This window comes from Elephas maximus, chromosome 27, assembly GCF_024166365.1.
Source record: "Elephas maximus indicus isolate mEleMax1 chromosome 27, mEleMax1 primary haplotype, whole genome shotgun sequence".
Taxonomy (NCBI): domain Eukaryota; kingdom Metazoa; phylum Chordata; class Mammalia; order Proboscidea; family Elephantidae; genus Elephas; species Elephas maximus.
This window is the reverse complement of record NC_064845.1, coordinates 23,147,690-23,168,111: the sequence shown is the minus strand read 5'-3', so window position 1 is coordinate 23,168,111 and position 20,422 is coordinate 23,147,690. Positions and strand designations below refer to the sequence as shown.

General features: G+C 41.1%; 1 protein-coding gene across 2 annotated transcripts in view; it reads left to right on the top strand.

Annotated features, from left to right (window-relative positions):
* PLCL2 (phospholipase C like 2) overlaps positions 1-20,422 on the top strand; it is a 214,500-nt gene that overhangs the window by 113,566 nt on the left and 80,512 nt on the right. For both annotated transcript variants that reach the window (XM_049870667.1, XM_049870666.1), the window contains exon 3: positions 15,546-18,032. In XM_049870667.1, the coding sequence (XP_049726624.1) occupies positions 15,546-18,032 (2,487 nt within the window). The remainder of the gene's footprint in view (positions 1-15,545; positions 18,033-20,422) is intronic.

The window sequence follows — 20,422 nt, the reverse complement described above, 5'->3', positions numbered from 1 at the left end:
AAGTGCCATGTTACAAACAGAACTATCGGCTTTCCCAAAAAAACCTATCCCTTAATATTCCCCGTCTAGGTAAACAGCACGATCACGCACCAGTTAAGCCAGAAAACTTGGCGGTTATTTTAGATTCCTCCATTCCTCTTGTGTGCTGTGTCATCCATCAACAAGTATTGTCAGCTCTATCGCATAAGTTATCTTGAATCCATCCACCTCTCTCATCATCTCTGTTGCCATCACCATGGTCTCAGCCACCATCATCCCATGTCTGGACTGTTGTAGTTGTCCAGTCCACTCTTTCCCCATTCTCATCCATTCTCCCTTGATACTCTCCTAAAGGGGTTAATCAGACCACAAAGACATTCTCATATGGGGAATTACCTTTAGAATTAAATCCGAACACCTTCCTATGGTCCGTGGGTTCTATAAGGTCTGGCACCTGGCTCCCTGTCATGGATTGAATTGTGTCCCCCGAAAATATGTGTCACCTTGGCTAGGCCATGATTCCCAGTATTGTATGATTGTCAGGCATTTTGTCATCTGATGTGATTTTCCCACGTTGTAAATCCTACCTCTATGATGTTAATGAGATGGGATTAGTGGCAGTTATATTAATGAGGTAGGACTCAACCTACAAGGTTAGGTTGTATCTTAAATCAGTCTCTTTTGAGATACAAAAGAGAGAAGTGAGCAGAGAGTCAGGGGAACCTCTACCACCAAGAAATAAGAGCCTGGAGTCCCTGCTCTGAGAAGCTCCTCGACTAGGGAAGATTGATGACAAGGACCTTCTCCCAGAGCCCATAGAGAGAGAGCCTTCCCCAGGAGCTGCCTTCCTGAATTTGGACTTCTAGCCTACTAAAAACTAGCCTACTAGACTGTGAGAAAATACAAATTTCTGTTTGTTAAAACCATCCGCTTGTGGTATTTCTCTTACAGCAGCCGTAGATAACTAAGACACTTCTGGATAGTTTCTTATCCTTCCAGTTTCACCAAGCTCACTGTACTTCAGCCACATGGACTCCTTTTAACCACCGGAGTGCTCAAGCTGGTTTGAGCCTCAGAGCCTTTGTACTTGTTATCCTTCTCCCTGGAGGTAGAGTCAGTGGTTGAGGATGTATGCACCAGGAGTAGGGTGTTTCAGGGACCTGTCCAGAGACTTGTCTAGGTGAAGAGCAGGAAGAGAGGGAAGGAAGGAAGCACCCTACTTCCATCCTGAGCAGAGCCAGGACCCGCTCTGTGGGGAACAACTCAGGGTCTGTGGAGAGGACCTACAAGGGTCTCTGCCTGAGGGCAGGGCACCAAACCCAAACCCACAGCCGTTGAGTTGGTTCCAACTCATAGAGACCCTATAGGAAAGAGTAGAACTGCCCCCATAGGGCTTCCAAGGCTGTAAATCTTTGCGGAAGCAGACTGCCGCATCTTTCTCCTGCAGAGAGGCTGGTGAGTTGGAACCACCAACCTTTCAGTTAGCAGCTGAGTGCTTTAACCAGGGTGGTGGTGGTGTTGTCAGGTGCCGTGCGGTCTGTTCCAACTCACAGTGACCCTATAGCCTGGCATGGCACTGAGCATGGGACTCATGCTATACAGCAGTAGTTGCCAAGGTAGGTAAGACTGGGTAGAAACATTAGAACTGCAGTTTAATGCTGTGGACATTTTCCACCATACAGAATCTGTTAGTAGCCAGCACACGTGCTTAACGTATAAATAAATAAATACACACATTTTAGGGGCATGCTTAAAGATAAGGGCTGCAATCTTAAAGAAAACAAAGTGTTTTAAAATTGTTATTGTGATTATTCCCCACATAGCATATTAAAATCAAATAATAAGTATAATTCTGCTATTTTTATTACGTATTAGGCACCTGTTTTTTTTTGTCTGGTGTGGCATTGGGCTCAGTGGAGGATTCAATAAGTAAATAAATAAAATTTTAGAAAGTAAACTGCTTGTTAGAAGTTTGTGTTCTGGTTGGAGAAAGTTCACAGATTTTGTAAACACTTCTTATCTGTATGGTACTGACATCAAGCACAAAGGCTTTTTAAGAGAAGAAAAGTTACCCTGCTCTCAGTTGCAGAAGACTTCATGGAAGACCATAAGTTTTGGCAAGACCTTTAGGATGGGGTATAATTTGGAGATGTAAGGATGGAAGAGAGAATAATACAGGCAGGGGAAATAAGCGATGGCCCAGAAGTGGCTGACGAACCTGGACATTCATTCCTAGTGCAGGAAACAACGATCTGACTAGAGGGTTTGTATTTAGGGAGTGATGGAAAATTGGGGGAGAGAAGCAGTGGTTATAAGAGTTGGAGCACATTGAGAGGGCCTTAAAGCCAGGCAGAGTGGCCTGGACACAGGAGGTGACGTGGGAAAGCAGATTCTTGATGAGGGCAGTTGATGCCATGAAGCCCACCTACCAGATTGCAACATGTGAGCAGTACTGTAGAGTGAAGCAGGCTTTGGTCCTGAGTACTTAGTTACTTTACTTCTCAAACTCTTAGTTTCTTTGCCTGTAACATGGGTGTGAGGATACCTATCTCAAAGTTGTCATTTGAATTAAAGAGAAACAAAATACGTAGTTCGGTACCTGGCACATAGAAAGCACTCAGTGATTGGCAAAAATAGCAGTTGCTACATTCATATATACAGTGATGGTAATAGAGAGTACTTGCTGTGATTGGTGGTGGTGTTACTCAAGGCGTGAAGAGGTGTAGGCCTTCCTGTTGGGAGCTGATACAGATAAGCCCTGGACTCGGCTTTCCTGATTAGACCACTCTCTTAGCATCCGGCCTTGTAGCCACTAACTGTCCTCCTGTAGGCAGGCTACTTCACCTTGCTGTAAAATGAAGATCGTAAATCATACTCACATCATAGGAGTGTTGAGTACAAAGTAAGCATGTAATAAATAAACTGTATATAAAATGATTCCACATTCCTAGGCCAGAAGATTCAGACAGTGGGACCATAGGTGGAAGTGGGTCACCAAGGTAGGGGAGCTGGTCAGGGAGACAAAGTGAGTTTTGTTTTAGAGATGTTGAATTTGAGGACAGACCTAAAAACAAGATATGGTAGAGGCCCAGATTTGTGAATGGAGGAGAGAAAACACTGTTGTTGAAAAATGAGTTTTGTTAATAAATTTCTCTTCATTGTGGCTCTTTGATAGCCAATGAACAATTTGTTATCTGCTAAAAATAGTTATTTGAACATTGGCTAGTATTGCTTTAGAACTATAACTATTTGATTTTTTTATATAAATGTTATAGATAAAAATTTAATAGTCAAAGCTGAAGAGTCTTAGAAAATGAAAGCATTGACCCTGCCTGTCCTTGTACTATCAACTTTATTTTCATACTGTTTTGCATCCAGCAGCCCTCTTGTGACTCTGAGGTTTTTTTAAACAGTACTTTTTGACGTAAAGGTTTTGTAATTTGTCACCTTTAAATTGAAGAAATGACAAAAGGATTTCTGTTTCTTTTAAAAATAAATATAACTTACATAAATGGTCATTTTGGTTTAACTAAAAAATTAGCTTATTTTGTCCTTTTTTTAATACCTGGCCAGCTGACTGGAAGAGATCCATATTTATGCCTATTCCCAAGAAAGGTTATCCAACTGAATGAGGAAATTATCTAACAATATCATTAATGTCACACACAAGTAAAATTTTGCTGAAGATCATTCTAAAGCAGCTGTGGAAGTATATCAACAGGGAACTGCTGGAAACTTCCAGCTGGATTCAGAAGAGGGCGTAGAACGAGGGATATCATTGCCGATGTCAGATGGACCCTGGCTGAAAGCAGAGAGTACCAGAATGATGTTTATCTGTGTTTTATTGACTATGCAAAGGCATTTGACTGTGTGGATCTTAACAGATTGTGGATAACATTGCAAAGAATGGGAATTCCAGAATACTTCATTGTGCTCATGAGGAACCTGTACATAGATCAAGAGGCAGTTATTCGAACGGAACAAGGGGACACTGATTGGTTTAAACTCAGGAAGGGTGTGTGTCAGGGTTGTATCATTTCACCATACCTATTCAATCTGTATGCTGAGCAAATAATCCGAGAAGCTGGACTGTGTGAAGAATGCGTTATCAGGACTGGAGGAAGACTCATTAACAACCTGCGTTATGCAGATGACACAACCTTGCTTGCCAAAAGTGAAAAGGACTTGAAGCACTTACTAATGAAGATCAGAGACCACAGCCTTCAGTATGGATTACACCTCAACTTAAAAAAAATAAAAATTCTCACAAATGGACCAATAAGCAACATCATGATAAGTGGAGAAAAGATTGAAGTTGTCAAGGGTTTCATTTTACTTGGCTCCACAATCAACACTCATGGAAACAGCAGTAAAGAACTCAAAAGTTGCATTGCACTAGGCAAATCTGCTGCAAAAGACCTCTGTAAAGTGTTGAAAAGCAGAGACGTCACCTTGAAGACTAAGGTGAGCCTGACCCAAGCCATGGTATTTTCAGTTGCATCATATGCATGTGAAAACTGGACAGTGAATAAGGAAGACTGAAGAAGAATTGACACCTTTGAATTGTGGTCCTGGAGAAGAATGTTGAATATACGATGGGCTGCCAAAAGAAGGATCAAGTCTGTCTTGGGCGAAGTACTACCAGAACGCTCCTTGGAAGCAAGCATGGTGAAGCTACATCTCGCATTCTTTGGGCATGTTGTCAGGAGGGATCAGTCCCTGGAGAAGGATATCATGCTTAATAAAGTAGAGGGTCAGAGAAAAAGATGAAGACCATCAACAAGATGGATTGACACAGTGGCTGCAGCAATGGGCTCAAGCATAACTATGATTGTGAGGATGGCACAGGACTGGGCAGTGTTTGGGTTCTGTTGTACATAGGGTTGTTATGAGTCAGAATCAGCTTGACAGCAGCTAACAACAACAGCTTAATATAAGTCGGAATCAACTCAATGGCAATGCATTTGGTTTGGGGTTATTAATTCCAGAGAATCACTGACTTTACTGTGATTACCAGTTCATCAAAAGGGGCTACAGTTCTGAAAGCCCGCAGTGGTCCAGTATGCCAGGGCCTGTAGAATGTAAGACATGGCCCATCATTCAAAAAGTTCACCTTATACTTGAAAAGATAAGACTAACCCACATAAAACAATTAGCAAACTGAACAAGACTATCATTAAGGATTAAATTATAGGGTAGACACTATAAATACTGCGCAGGTTTGGAAAGGAGAGAATATTGAGGGCTGGACTGGCGTGGGAAGGCCTCACGAATGGCTTGGTACTTAAAAGAATATTTTGTAGAAAGCTGAGTTTCCCCTTTGTATGATTCACTTTTTTTTTTCTGATCTAATAGCTTCCAACACAAACACTAATTTCATATGCAAGTAAACCATTAGGTTGAAAAACAGCCCCAGGAAGAACTTTGTTGCTTGAAGAAAAGAAAAGTGAAATAATAAACAAAATGATTGCATCATAAATAATCAGTGGAACAATTTTCCTTACATTTTAATTTAAAAATAATTATGGAATTATTAAAATTTCTGATCGAATGAGCTACGGTTACTTCTCTGCTATCGTGTATATGGACCAAGTCAATAGCTTTGCCTGCAGTAGTTTTGCTACCATAGCTCTGGAAGGTTTCCTTTTCCTCTAATTCCTGACTATCCCCTGATTACCATCATTTTCCTTCAAACTCAAGCAATGCCAGTTTTAAGGATTAAAAAAAAGGAAGATAAATTCTTCCTCCTTAAACTATCATGGAGTAGCGAAGAACCAACACGATTTAGGGGAAAAAATAGTGTCTACCACCCAAAATGTTATTTATAGTACGGCTTAGAATCGATCACATTTGGAGCTAAGCAGTCATGTTATGTAATTCTACTTGCATGCCTTTAAAGTTCAATACGACTTACTAGACAGTTATTAACAATTAAAGTTACATAACCGCGTCCCGAAATAGTTCTGTACCATAGGAAGTCAGCAGGCTCTATAATGTGCTGAATACAGAATTACCATACACAAAGTTGAGAAACCCTGACAGTTTTCACACCAGAGTAGGCCACTTAAGTACCATTATTATAGATCATAAATTGAAATTCATTAGCATCAATATTTTCACTGGAATGCAAAGTATCGCTAGTATAGTTGATAGGAGCGCGGTGCTTGCCGTTAAGTTTTTCATTACTGGAGAAAAACGATGGATTTTATTGCAGTTTACATTGGACACAGAGGTACATTATGGTTTCGTAAATTTACTTTGAACAAATATTTCAGCAGTAAGTGAAAGTGTTTCAACAAAAGTGTCGTAATGAAAGTGGTGTTGGCGTTTCATTATGGTCCGCTGATTTCACAATTAAAATCCCCTGTCTTCTAAAGGCAGCTGTAACCCATTGCATCAAATGATTTGGAGACTTTAACCTGACTTTGAAAGCTCCCTTCTACTGAGATTGGAAACTTGTTTTCTTTACATGTAGCTGTTTTGAACACAGTAGGTTTATCTACACTGCAAATAAAATGGAGTGTGAAGTAGAAGGAATCCTCTAAATTCCAATTCAGAAGATGCTTTGATCGAAGTCATTTGAATTTTTTTAGACAAAAATATTATGGGGATCATTGCTTGAAACTTGTACTTTTTATATGTGAATGCTTATGCATAAGTTAAGTTTTATCTTTTATTAAATTAATGGGATTTAAAATTAGCACAAGACTTAGAGAAATGGTTTGCTTATTGCTTTCTAGAGATGTGAGGATGCAGCCCTCTGAAGCTTTATTTTGAGAGGGCATCTGGCTATCTGAAGGTTTCCCAGTAAATCTTGGGTGTGACATCTGCTTGGTTGCATTCCGAAGCTCTGCGGTAGCATGAAGTAGTGATATCAGTTGGACAAGGCCCAGAGGGAGTGATGTGTATTCTGAATGGGACTAACTTCCAACACATCCTAGATGATCAGGCTGTTGAAGTTACACATTGTGATAGTATATCTGTTTATTTTTCTTCCATGAAGAAATAATCTTAGCTTGAAATTTATATATTGAACAAGGTATAGTATAGGACATGGGAGAAAGATGTGGCAGTCTGCTTCCATAAAGATTTACAGCCTCAGAAACCCTATGGGGCAGTTTGACTCTGTCCTATAGGGTCTCTATGAGTCGGAATTGACTCGATGACCGTGGATTTTGGAACATAGGACAGAAGGAGCCCTGATGGCGCAGTGGTTACCAAGCTCTCAGCTGCTAACTAAAAGGTTGGCAGTTCAAACCCACCAGCTGCTCTGCAGGAGAAAGATATAGCAGTCTGTTTCCATAAAAATTAAACCAAAAAAAACACAAACCAAACCTGTTGCCACTGAGTCAGTCCAGACTCATAGCTACTCTATAGAATGGAGTAGAACTGCCATGTAGGGCTTCCAAGGAGCAACTGGTGGATTTGAACTGCCGACCTTTTGGTTAATAGCTAAGTTCTTAGCAACTGTGCCACCGGCCTTGGAAATTGTATGGGGCAGTTCTACTCTGTCCTGTAGGGTTGCTATAAGTCAAAATTGACTAAAGGTGCACAGCAACAACAATATAGAACATACAAACTTCCAGGCAGCATTTGAAGCACTTTTCAAATATGAATTCTTTTAATCATTCTAAGAACCCTACTATAAATGACATTTTGGGGGGTAGATATTGCTTTGATCCCTATTTTACAGGTAAGAAAACTGAGACACAGAGGACCTGCAGTGCTAAGTCACATCTTGTGTCTCATAGTATTTTCACGAGTGATTCCTGAGATAAGAAGTTTATGAACTGTTGGATTATTTTTTTCTGCCTGATACAAAGAAAACCATTTCACAGCTATAAATGAGAGTTATTTCTGTAATTGATTGCTTTTGCTGTTTTTACTAATAAAATTGTATTACTTTTATCTATAAATTATGTCACTTACATTATCTTTCTTTTCTCTATCTTCTCCTTTATCATATCTCTTTTGGATAATGTTAAGTTTTCCTTTAGAAGCCTGTAGAACAGTTACCCTTTGCCTTTACTCTAAGGCTAGCATTCTTCCAAAGGCAATGATAATCATTTTTTCTTTGCCTTCTAAAATTAACATTAATAAGGCCGTGATTCCAAACTTCTTAAAGGAAGGGGATGGGTTTGCAGATCACTTTCAGAATGTGATCACAGGCTGTGGAGATTCAGAAACCCACCACTGACCCCTTCAAGACTTAACATCTAGGTTCGGGACACCTTTGTAGCACTGGAAAATTTAGGGACTTGAGAAGTAAATAACTTTTTTTATGAAAGTGTTCATTATATGCAGTATATTTGCAAACTACTGACCAAGTAGACAACTTGTGGTTAGCTGTAAGTGGATCACCTGTAATCCATCTGAACTGTAATTCTTAAACTTCTTCCCTATATGTTCTTTATTTTTCTCATGGCCTTAAAGCTTTTCTCTTTATATTCATTTTTTAGCACTTTGACTGTGGTATGTCTAGATGTGTGTGTATGTGTGTGTTTAATATTCTTTGTGGCTCTTTGAGCTTCTTAGATCTAATTTGGGAAAATTCTAGGGCTTTGTCTCTTCAAATACTTCTTCTGTCCTATTCTTTCTCTTATCCCCTGGGATTCCCTTTTTACGTATGTCAGACAATAGCTCTTGGTTGCTCTGCTTTGTATTTTTTGACTCTTTTGTCTCTTTGTGTTTTAGTTTGGATGATTTCTGTTGACCCATCTTCAGGTTCACTGATTCTTTCCTTAGCTATGTCCAGTCTGCCTGTAAGTCCATCAAAGGAATTTATTGTCTCTGATAATGTTTGGTTGTTTTTAATAGAGTTTTCATTGTAGTATTTTTTATAATTTCCATCTCTTTGCTGAAACATTCCATCTAATCATACACGTTGTCCTTTTCCACTAGATCCATTAACATATTAATTGTAGTTATTTTAAAGTCCCTTTCAGATAGTTCCAACATCCGGGCTACCTCTGAGCCTGGCTCTGTGGATTTTTTTGTCTCTTGACAGTGGGCCTTTCTTTTTTTACATTGTTTTTTATATCCTGTAATTTTTATTGAATGCTGGATGTCTTGTCTAATAAAGCCTGAGATAAATAGCATTTATGCCCAGAAATAGGTATGCCTCTTCTTCCAGGTTATTAGTATTGGGGAAGTTGAGTCAGTCTAGTTGGTAATTGAGCTAAGTTTCGGTTTTTACTTCCTGTTGTTACCTTCAGTGCACCACTGACTTCAAATTCCACTACTGGTGGGCCACTGTAACCTTGTATTTAGAGTTGGAGCTAGGGTACTGGAAGGTTGACTCAGCATTCCTACTCCACCCTCATCTTACAGCTGTGACATGACTGTGTCACAGAAGGGTCTTTTCCCATGATCTTGCCCCTCCTGCAGTGGTAGACTGCTTGCCACTCAGGCTTTTAGTGGGCTCTGAGGATTCTTGATTCTCCTGGTCCAGTTTCAGTCTTACGCAGCCCTGTGCACGTAGTGCTCAGAGGCAGGTTCTCCTCAGCATTACTGCCCCATTCCCCATGTAAGCTATGCTCAGCTTGTATCTGTGGTGAGTTTGGGCAAGACAGTTTCCTGCCCCTCCCCATGTGGTGGCAGAGGTTTGCTTTCCTTGGTACAGGATTCTGGGTCCAAAGGGTTCTTCTACCCCTGCCTCAGGGGCAGTGACTTTTTTCTTGCTTCTGGAGGTAGATAGATTTTGCTTCCACCCTTCTCCCAGTGGCCTGAGGAGCGAGAGGATTTCCTATGCCTGCCCCAGTGACTTCAGGCTTTTGCTTCATATGAGAGGAGGTTTGGGAAGAAGGTGGAATTGCATGCTGCCCCCAGCAGCAACCGTCACCTCCTGCATGCCTGTACCCCTGAGGTGAGCTCTCTGTCCTGCTAGACTCCCAATCTTACTCAGGAGCACACAGTGCAGGCCCTGTGGAGAAAACTTACAAATGATTGCAAACTCCTTGTCTCTGGGACTCCAAGTTACTTTAAACATATATACTGGCCCATACTTGGCCTTTAGGAATTCCTTAAAATTTTAGCTGATTTCTTCTTATCTGCGTCTATGGTGGCCACCTTTTCTTCCCACACTCTGCTGAAAGTGAAAGTTTCTAGGTCCTGCCATTCCTTGGGAGGACTTGTCACTCTATGGAGTTCAGTTTCCTTGGTTACCTTGCAACCACAGCTCTCACTTGTTACCTTCAGTGCATCACTGGCTTTAGATTCTGATGAGTTCAAGAAAAGTTACCATTTTATAGATCGCCTGGCTTTTTCTTTTCAGAGTAGGAGTGATGTTTTCTTATGACTTTTTATATCCACAGCCATCATCTAAAATGTCTTTGTCCCCACTTTGTGACTTTCTCATAACGTAGAAGCCCTGGTGGTGCAGTGGTTAAGAGCTTGGCTGCTAACCAAAAGGTCGGCAGTTTGAATCCACCAGGTACTCCTTGGAAACTCTGTGGGGGACAGTTCTACTCTGACCTATAATGTAGCAATGAGTCGGAATCCATTTGTCAGCAGAGGTTTTTTGATATAGGTTTCCCAGCCACTATCAGATCTATGCCCTCACGGACTCCTTACCAAACTTGGATCAGGGTGGGATTTTGGGATACAGTAGAGAGCATCATAGGAGAGGAGGACCCATTGAGGAGAGGCACCCACAGACCAATTAGCTTCCTGTTACTTGTAATGATGGGCCCTTCCATGTGAGCAGGAAGCACCATTTGGTCACACCAGCTTTTCTTCGAGTTACTGTATTTTATTCTTTTTCAATTCATCTTATTTTATAAAATGACCTTCAGAGTGACCGCTTTGCTGTTTCCTTTTTTTTTTTTTTTTCTCCTTCTTCTTGTTCATCATGGATAGTACATCGTTTTTAAGATGTGTGAGAAATCTTGCAAGGTAGCCCTGATATGTCTGCATGCCTTATTCTTTCAATTCAGAGTTAGTGTTATCGAGTTGAAGAAAGGTCAGAACTTGCTGTGCTCGTTTGATGGACCTCACGTTGTTTCTTGTCGTGTGTGTGTGTGTGTGCGCGCGCGCGCGTGCGTTGTGTTTCTTTGTTCAGGACAGAAATTTCTTTAACCCAGTGTTTCTCAATTCTCTTTAATCCTAGACCCCCTTTGATAAACATAAAGATCTCATACTCTAATGTTATTTATAATCGAAATTAAAATAAATAACATGATTGAAAAACAAACAAAAGGATAAGTGGCTGCTTTCTTTTCTTACCGTACCCCTTCTATTCTGCGGTACCCACACGCCCACATCAGAATCACTGCCTTGACTTGTTCACTATTTTTGCCAGTATATTGAATCTAACAGTGATGTGTTGTTTTTCCATGGAGTTTATCGAGGAATGATCAGACAGAAAATGGAAACCAATCAGTTGTGAACTACGGGAGAAATACAATGAAAGTAGGAGGTAAATTCCTTCTAGCAAGGCATCAAATGCTGTCTGCGTGTCCTTAGACAAGACTTCAGCTCCTCCTTCATTCTCCCCTTCTCCAGAATGAGCTAAAAGACCAATCGGGTGAGTGTAAAGCACCCTGTGGCCAGCAGAAGAAACGAGGCCCACCTACTCGTTACCTCACTTCAGGATGGAAATTCATGAAATTGACATGTTACTACTTCTTAAATATTCCAGATGGTGATTTTAGTAGCTAAACGGCAGTGACAATCTTCTATTCAATAAAGGAGGCAGTCTTGTTAGAAATGAGCATGTTTTTCCACAGGACTCAATACAGCCATTTCCATTTTTAATGCTAAGTATAATTTCTATGAACATTTTTATTCTTCTCGAATCGCCGTAGTGCAGAAAAATTTCCTTAGCATTGCACTCAATGGTTTCTTGTTTATCGCCTTACCTACAAGCCTACCTGGTACAAAATTGTTATTCAGCAAATATGTGTTAGTTAAATGAATAAATGAATCTTTGAAGTTTTTTTTTTTTTTTCCTATTTTTAAATCCTGTGATATGGAGGAAGCTGGTTTTCTTCCTGTCTGGACATTTGTTTTCTGTTTTTTTCTGCTTCAGGTTGTAAGTGCTGATAGAGTATAAGAAGGCATCAGTGGGCCAAACTTCCATTCTGTTGTATTCAGCACTCAGAAGCTTTAGATGATGAGAGCAGTATTTCAGTCAGCCCTGAGACATGATTTATACCATTTAAAAATGCCTACCGAGGCATCTTTGTTTCGAAAGAAGCTTACGTTGGTTTTCTGGCATTAGCAATTGGTGCATGTAAATTATATGCATTTAGTCTTCTTTTAATTAAAAGAAAAACTATATGCATAGCACATATAGTTTGATCACTTCTCATTGTTAAATGTAAACCAGTCTCCATTAAGAAGCAGCGTAGAAGTAGATAGCAACTCTGCTACGGACCAGCTGCTTAGCTTAGGCAAGCACTTGATGGCTGCTGGGCTAGAGAGTGAGCGCGGTAGAAGTGAGGGGTGGGGTAAAGATTCCAGTGAGTTAGGCAGGTCGTCAGGGACACAGACCTCCTGCCTTTGAACTCCAGTTCTCCTTCCCTCCCACACAAGCGCTTCTGTTGTCCCCATTATGGGGAACCAGCTTGCCTCCCTCTCTTGTCATTACAGCCCCTTGCTTCCAGCCAGTGATTCAGTCCACCCAGTAATGAGTACAGGCTCACACCTGCTGTCCTCCTTGCTGGTCTCTAAGCAAGCATCTCCCCTAGTGATGTTTCCTAATAGCTTTATCTGCTAGGGAGACGGAGGAACACAGACCTTCTCATTCAGACCTGCGTGTGCTGTGGAGAGGACAGGATGGTTCCAGGCAACAGCAGAGAGAGGGGGAAGAAGGGACAGGAAGTCTCAGGAAAGAGGCGTTCCTGCTGTCCTTATATGAGCCTGTGCTTGGGGGTTGGCATGTTCATGTGTCTGCGATCCATGACCAGAAGTCAGGGACCAAAGCCTGGACTGGTTTGTGAAAAGCAAGGCAGTGTTTTTAAAGCCAGAAGTCCGATGTTTAAGCTGCTGGATGTCCCACAGATGTGGCCATGTGAACGCGTGCACTGGTGTGCACGCTGTTAACCTACTTTACAGTTTGGTTTCCCTTCTTAATCACATGTAGACCTGTGAATTTGAAATGTATCATTTGTAACAAAATAGAATGTGGTGGTAAAATACTAACCCAGTGTAAAAATGGCATAATGAAAGATGGCAGTGTTAAGAAAATACACTATGTAATTTTAATAAATAAGCATCTTCATTTATCTTTTCACCGGTGGCATCTTTGATGTACAGTTTATAAGGAAAATAAAAACCTGTTATGTAATTAGTATTCCGTCTCTATTAAAGGTAGATGTGTCTTCTTAAAAGTATAGAGAGCCTTCATGCTGAAAAATAGGAAATTTATACATTTGTTTCATACTGTTATGCGTGGCTGATTGTAAATTTAATTTCATGCCAACTCGCTTGAATAGATAAAATACAATCTCCGCTTTAGGGATTTGGAACGGCTATAATACAATATATCTTATGGATGAAATTATCACAGTTTTTACGTCTTTTGCCCTTTATTGCTCTGAGGATATGATTATAAAGAAATACTCTGCCTTGTGCCTTTTATGTTTTATCTTGGCACTCAGATCACAAAAGCCTCTTTGGCTCATTTTAAAACTTTGAGGGAAATGGTACCCATATGATTTAAAGTTTAAGTTTAATTACCTTTTGCAAATTGCTCCTGGAAGTAGGTAGTCAAAAAGTAAAAGTGGTTTTGGATTTCAGGCATAGAGTAGCATAATAGCTTTTTAAGATATAGAGGCGATTTTATTCAAAATAGGGCCTATCCAGAGCAGGAACATTAGAATTACCTTTGCATAGTATTTTGTGTGCTCTTTCCTTTATTGCCAGGAAAGTAATATAATCAGAACCCCCAGCCCTGTTCCTTATCTGTGAATACAGTGACTTTTATTAGAAATTCATAGCAGATTTTATACACTTCCTGAAATGCAGTAAAATCTTTTTTAGGTTGAAGTTGTGAAAGATTTTGTGAGGTCATTTGAGCAAGTAAATAATAATGATGAAGACATCTGTACAGGGACAGGCCTCCACGCTGATGGAGTGTTAGCTCCTCAGGGTGGGAACCTGTTTACAATATGCAGGAAGGTTGGGAAGCACATTATTGGTGATGCAGACTTCTTTAGAAACAGATGCTGCCTAAAACTTTTCACTTCAGAGTGATAATAATTTATTAATATTGGAAGTACATAGGTGTTGTTGCTCCAAGCATCAGCCTGGTGCAGAGTACTAAAAAAAAAAAAAAAAAGTTGCTGTCAAGTCATTTCTGACTCATAGTGACCCTATAGGACAGAATAGAACTTCTCCATAGGGTTTCTGAGGAGCGGTTGGTGGATTCGAACTGCCTGCCCGAACTGCCTGCCTTTTGGTTAGCAGCCAAACGTTCAACCACGGGCACCACCAGGTCTCCAGGTGCATAGTAGTAGGTTTCAATAAATCCAACTCTAGAATTTTAATAGTACCTTCACCTGTAATCTATGCCGCTCACCCAGACTTAATACAACTGCATCAGTAAAACTATTTCTGTCTAAAAGTTTTAGGACCATGACTGATATAATATGGAAACTCTGAAGACCCAAAAATTTCTGCTGGAATTCTGGAAGCTACCCATTTAACAGACTCTTAGTCTTTAATGATTCGTACTTGGCTGTTTCTGGTTTTGTGTATATATATATATACACACACACACACACACACTCATTGCTCTCGAGTTGATTCTGACTCATAGTGACCCTACAGGACAGAGTAGAACTGCCTCATAGGGTTTCCAAGTAATGGCTCGTGGATTCAAACTGCTGACCTTACGGTTAGCAGCTGTAGCTCTTTACCACTGCACCACTGGATCTCCTTGGTATGTATAGTTTCCAGAAATAGCCCAGCATCTTAGTGAGCCCAAGCAGTCAGGAAGTGGTTTACAAGTTGTAGTGTACATCCCCGTCACCTGGGGTGCCGCCGGAAATGCAAATCCCTGGGCATCACCCCCAGAGATCTGATTTTACGGGGCTAGGAATCTGCTTTTAACTAGGTAGCCCAGGTGATTCTGAGGGAAGTGATCTGACTTCAAGCCTCTGAGCAACACGGGTGATGGAGATGTGTACAAAACCAGGGCAAGCTTCTTGGACATGTGACCTATGCAGTCACACAGGATCACACAGGGCCCTACGTCACCCTTTTGAAATTCTCAATTTATGTTTGAACAAAGGGTCCTGCGTTTTCATTTTGCCTTGGGCCCTAAAAATTATGTAGCCAGTTCTGTGTACAAAATTTTATTGTATATTATTGAAATTGTGCTTCTTGACACACGTGAGCTGCAGTTATTCAATAATGATTCCCTACCTGTTGGTATTAGGCTGTGAACTTCAAGGCCACTTCGGAGCTTTAGAAGTGAATGAATATCATTCATCATAGGATGTAGAACGGGAAATCCTAACAGTTTGATTTTTTTTTTTCAAAGAAATAAAATTGTTTTTCCTAGTCTCAAACATAGACACCTGTATTTATGTTCTGCTAATTCAATTTTTTTTTTCTTCAAGGATGGTACAAAACAGAAAAGAGAACGGAAGAAGACGGTGTCATTCAGCAGCATGCCAACAGAGAAGAAGATCAGCAGTGCAAGTGATTGTATCAATTCAATGGTTGAGGGTTCAGAACTGAAAAAGGTTCGCTCCAACTCTAGGATTTACCATAGGTATTTTTTACTAGACGCTGACATGCAAAGCCTGAGGTGGGAGCCGTCCAAGAAGGATTCTGAGAAAGCCAAAATTGATATTAAATCCATCAAGGAAGTGAGAACAGGAAAAAATACGGACATATTCCGCAGCAATGGCATTTCTGACCAGATATCTGAAGACTGTGCATTTTCAGTCATCTATGGAGAGAATTATGAGTCACTGGATTTGGTTGCCAACTCTGCAGATGTTGCAAACATCTGGGTTACTGGACTGCGGTACCTAATTTCTTATGGAAAACATACACTTGATATGTTAGAAAGTAGCCAAGACAACATGAGGACTTCTTGGGTTTCACAGATGTTTGGTGAAGTAGATGTAGACAACCTGGGACATATAAGCCTGTGTAATGCTGTGCAGTGTATCAGAAACCTCAACCCTGGCTTAAAAACGAGCAAAATTGAGCTTAAGTTCAAAGAATTGCACAAATCCAAGGACAAAGCTGGTACTGAAGTCACAAAGGAAGAGTTTGTTGAGGTTTTCCATGAGCTTTGTACTAGACCTGAAATTTATTTCCTTTTAGTTCAGTTTTCAAGCAATAAAGAATTCCTTGATACCAAGGACCTTATGATGTTTCTTGAGGCAGAACAGGGTGTGGCACATATAAATGAGGAAATAAGCCTTGAAATTATTCACAAATATGAGCCGTCCAAAGAGGGTCAGGAAAAGGGCTGGCTCTCCATAGATGGATTCACTAATTACCTTATGTCACCTGACTGTTACATATTCGATCCGGAACATAAGAAGGTCTGTCAGGATATGAAGCAACCTTTGTCTCATTACTTTATAAACTCATCTCATAATACATACTTAACAGAGGATCAGTTCCGGGGTCCCTCTGATATCACAGGATACATTCGAGCTCTTAAACTGGGCTGCCGGAGTGTTGAATTAGACGTATGGGATGGGCCAGATAATGAACCTGTAATTTACACAGGCCACACCATGACCTCTCAGATAGTATTCCGCAGTGTCATTGATATTATTAACAAGTACGCATTCTTTGCTTCTGAGTATCCCCTTATTTTGTGTTTAGAAAACCACTGTTCTATTAAACAACAGAAGGTAATGGTCCAACACATGAAGAAAATTTTAGGAGACAAGCTGTATACCACGTTACCTAATGTTGAGGAATCTTATCTGCCATCCCCAGATGTCCTAAAAGGGAAAATACTGATTAAAGCAAAGAAACTTTCCTCAAATTGCTCTGGAGTAGAAGGAGACGTTACTGATGAAGATGAAGGAGCAGAAATGTCTCAGAGGATGGGAAAAGAGAACGCGGAACAACCCAACCATGTGCCTCTGAAACGATTTCAGCTTTGTAAAGAACTCTCAGAGCTGGTCAGCATCTGCAAATCAGTTCAGTTCAAAGAATTTCAGGTGTCATTTCAGGTTCAGAAGTACTGGGAAGTCTGCTCATTTAATGAAGTGCTTGCTAGCAAATACGCCAATGAAAATCCAGGGGACTTTGTAAATTACAACAAACGTTTTCTTGCTCGGGTTTTTCCTAGTCCAATGAGAATTGACTCTAGTAACATGAACCCTCAAGATTTTTGGAAATGTGGTTGTCAAATAGTAGCCATGAACTTTCAGACGCCAGGATTGATGATGGACCTGAATATCGGCTGGTTTAGACAGAATGGGAACTGTGGCTATGTCCTTCGGCCAGCCATCATGAGGGAGGAAGTCTCTTTCTTCAGTGCCAATACAAAAGACTCTGTCCCAGGAGTCTCACCTCAACTCCTTCACATTAAAATCATCAGCGGGCAGAACTTTCCCAAGCCCAAAGGATCAGGTGCCAAAGGTGACGTGGTGGATCCTTATGTCTATGTGGAAATTCACGGAATCCCTGCCGACTGTGCAGAACAAAGGACGAAAACAGTGCACCAGAATGGAGACGCTCCCATTTTTGATGAAAGCTTTGAATTTCAAATCAACCTACCTGAGCTGGCCATGGTGCGCTTTGTAGTGCTAGATGACGATTACATTGGGGATGAATTTATTGGCCAGTATACAATTCCCTTTGAATGTTTACAGACAGGCTACCGCCACGTGCCCCTGCAATCGCTGACTGGAGAGGTCCTAGTGCACGCTTCTCTGTTTGTCCACGTAGCCATCACCAACCGCAGAGGAGGAGGGAAACCTCATAAGAGGGGCCTGTCTGTGAGGAAAGGGAAGAAATCCAGGGAATATGCTTCATTGAGAACATTGTGGATTAAAACTGTAGATGAGGTGTTCAAGAATGCCCAGCCCCCCATACGGGACGCCACGGATCTGAGAGAGAACATGCAGGTAAGGTTCTCATGGTTAAGTATTTATTAGGCAGTTATTTTTTTTTCCTACTTAGTGCATACGCATAGTTTATGACTATTTGAGATCTGTTTTTATAATGAGTATATTTGATTTCAGATAATTTTTTCTAATTGGTTATCAGGATGTTTAGTACTAGCCTCATGTTTTATCATTTAAATTTCCAAAGCTACAGCTGATGTTGCCAATACTGATTCTATGTTAGAATAAACCAATCTTGATGCTGTCTTATACACAGTCATCCCAGTTCTTGTGAATGGCTGCTTGCCAGTGCCCTGCTTTCTCTATCCATGTACGTGGAATCTCTGGTATTTCTGAATATTCCACAGCTGGAACACAAATTGACGGCCTATCAACATAAAAAGGAGACGTTCCGGGCCTTTCTTATGAGGCTATAAAAACCAAAAACCAAACCTGTTGCCATCAAGTCGATTCCGACTCATAGCAAACCAATAGGACAGAGTAGAACTGCTCCATAGGGTTTCCAAGGCCTTTTTTTTTTTTTTTTTTTAATCTTTACGGAAGCAGACTGCTACATCTTTCTCCTGTTCAACTGGTGGTTTCAAAGTTGCTGACCTTCCTTTCCATTAGCAGCTGAGCAATTTGACCATCACACCACCAGGACTATAGTGCTGGAAAAAATGAACCCTTAAAACAGCCCGTGTGTTTGCATATGGAGCCTCTTGGTTTTAGTCGTTTTTGAAAACACAGCTATTGTTAAATAAAATACACGGGTGGTGGGGTTGTCTGTAATTTATTAGTAGTCTGAGATCATAATTACCTCTGAATATGTAATGGCTAGAAGCAATCAGTAAAGAATTATGTATTTAATTAAGCACCTAGGCCCTGTGAGTGATAAAAAACTAGGGCCCGAGAGTGATACAGAACTGTACAGCATGGGCCCCCCAATCAGAGACCTTGACACTCACCTGTCCTAGTGTGTTAGAAGTGCCCTGTGGGCAATAGGTGCTCAGTGTCATCTTTATAAAGCTGGATTTATTTATTTTTTAAATGGCCGTTATGTAAAGAATGCTACCAGCCAGTAAAATCTGACTCAGAAAATTCAGTGTTTGACCCATCAGCCAACTCCATGGATACACTGTTAATAAAAAGACCTTCTTGTAACGGGGGAATTTTATTTGCTTTCCTTCAACGTAAACACATAACAGAAGTGTGAAAGACTTTTCCCTATTTCTGAGGGTTGAGAGTGTCTTGGTAAATAAACCCTCAGCTCTGAGTGAGCCGCACTGTCGCCAGCCCCTGAGCTGCTGTTGTGTGTGGCATAGAATTCCTTCAACCTGCCAGAGCTTGAGCATCGTCTGTCCCAGAGCCCGTGTCTGTGCTAACATGACAAAGCGATTGGTGGCCATCTTTGACCAGCCCTGCTATGACAGGCAGGCTAGGCCATGGGGATGCAGGGTGCACAAACAGATCATCTGCCTGCCCTCAGGAGATTTTATTTGAGTGCAAGTGGGCAGTAGGAAGGGGAAGGAGACAGGGAGCAGGTGAATAAACAAACAGGATAACTGCAGGTACAGGTAAGTGCTGTGAAGAAAATAAAACAGGGAGGTGTGACAGAGTGATAGGGGACTCCACTTTAGATGTCACAATAATGGTTTTATAGTAGTCAGTATCAAAGTGATTTTGAGCAAAATGATATATCGTTTGATGCCCATGTGTAAAACAATATTAGCAAAAATGAAATTTTTGTTTTAAAACTAAATTTACTGCTTACCCTCAAGAATCAAGGTGTTTGAGAGCAGAAGGCAGAGGGCCTGGAGGGTCTAGATTCCTCCTCCGTGGCTGCCATCCACGCGCAGCCCAGATCAGGAACCGTGTATGCCTGGAAAATTTTGATTAAAATGTACCTGTTATTATGCTGTAGCATGGTGATAAAGAGCACATGCCCCAGCATCAACAGATTTCAGGTAAAACCTTGACTCCTTCACTCGCCCCACCGTGTGATGTTAGGCGAAGAACAGAAAGAGATTATAGCCAAGGCCCAGTGTCCCCATCCATAGCATGGCTTGTTAGAGCATCGTGAGAGGTCGTGTGTAATATGCCTAGGGCGGCTCAGTACTTGGTAAGGGCTCAAGGAAGGCCAGCTATGGCCCTTTACATCTTTGAAAGGCTTATCTTTAATGGGCATTTTAATGGCATTTGTCTGGTGATTTGAAAGAAAAAAAAAGAAAGGAAGAAGGAGCACTGAGATCAGTGAAGACATGGGCGGTGGGAGGCTCTGAGTAACCAGGACACCCCACTGGGTACAGAGTAAACAGCAGTGTCTTCCTGGGTCCTTTAGATTGGGAACCAGCAGACATAAACAGGGAAGAGAGAGCCAGGTTTCTGCCTCACACATTTTCCTTTCCTTT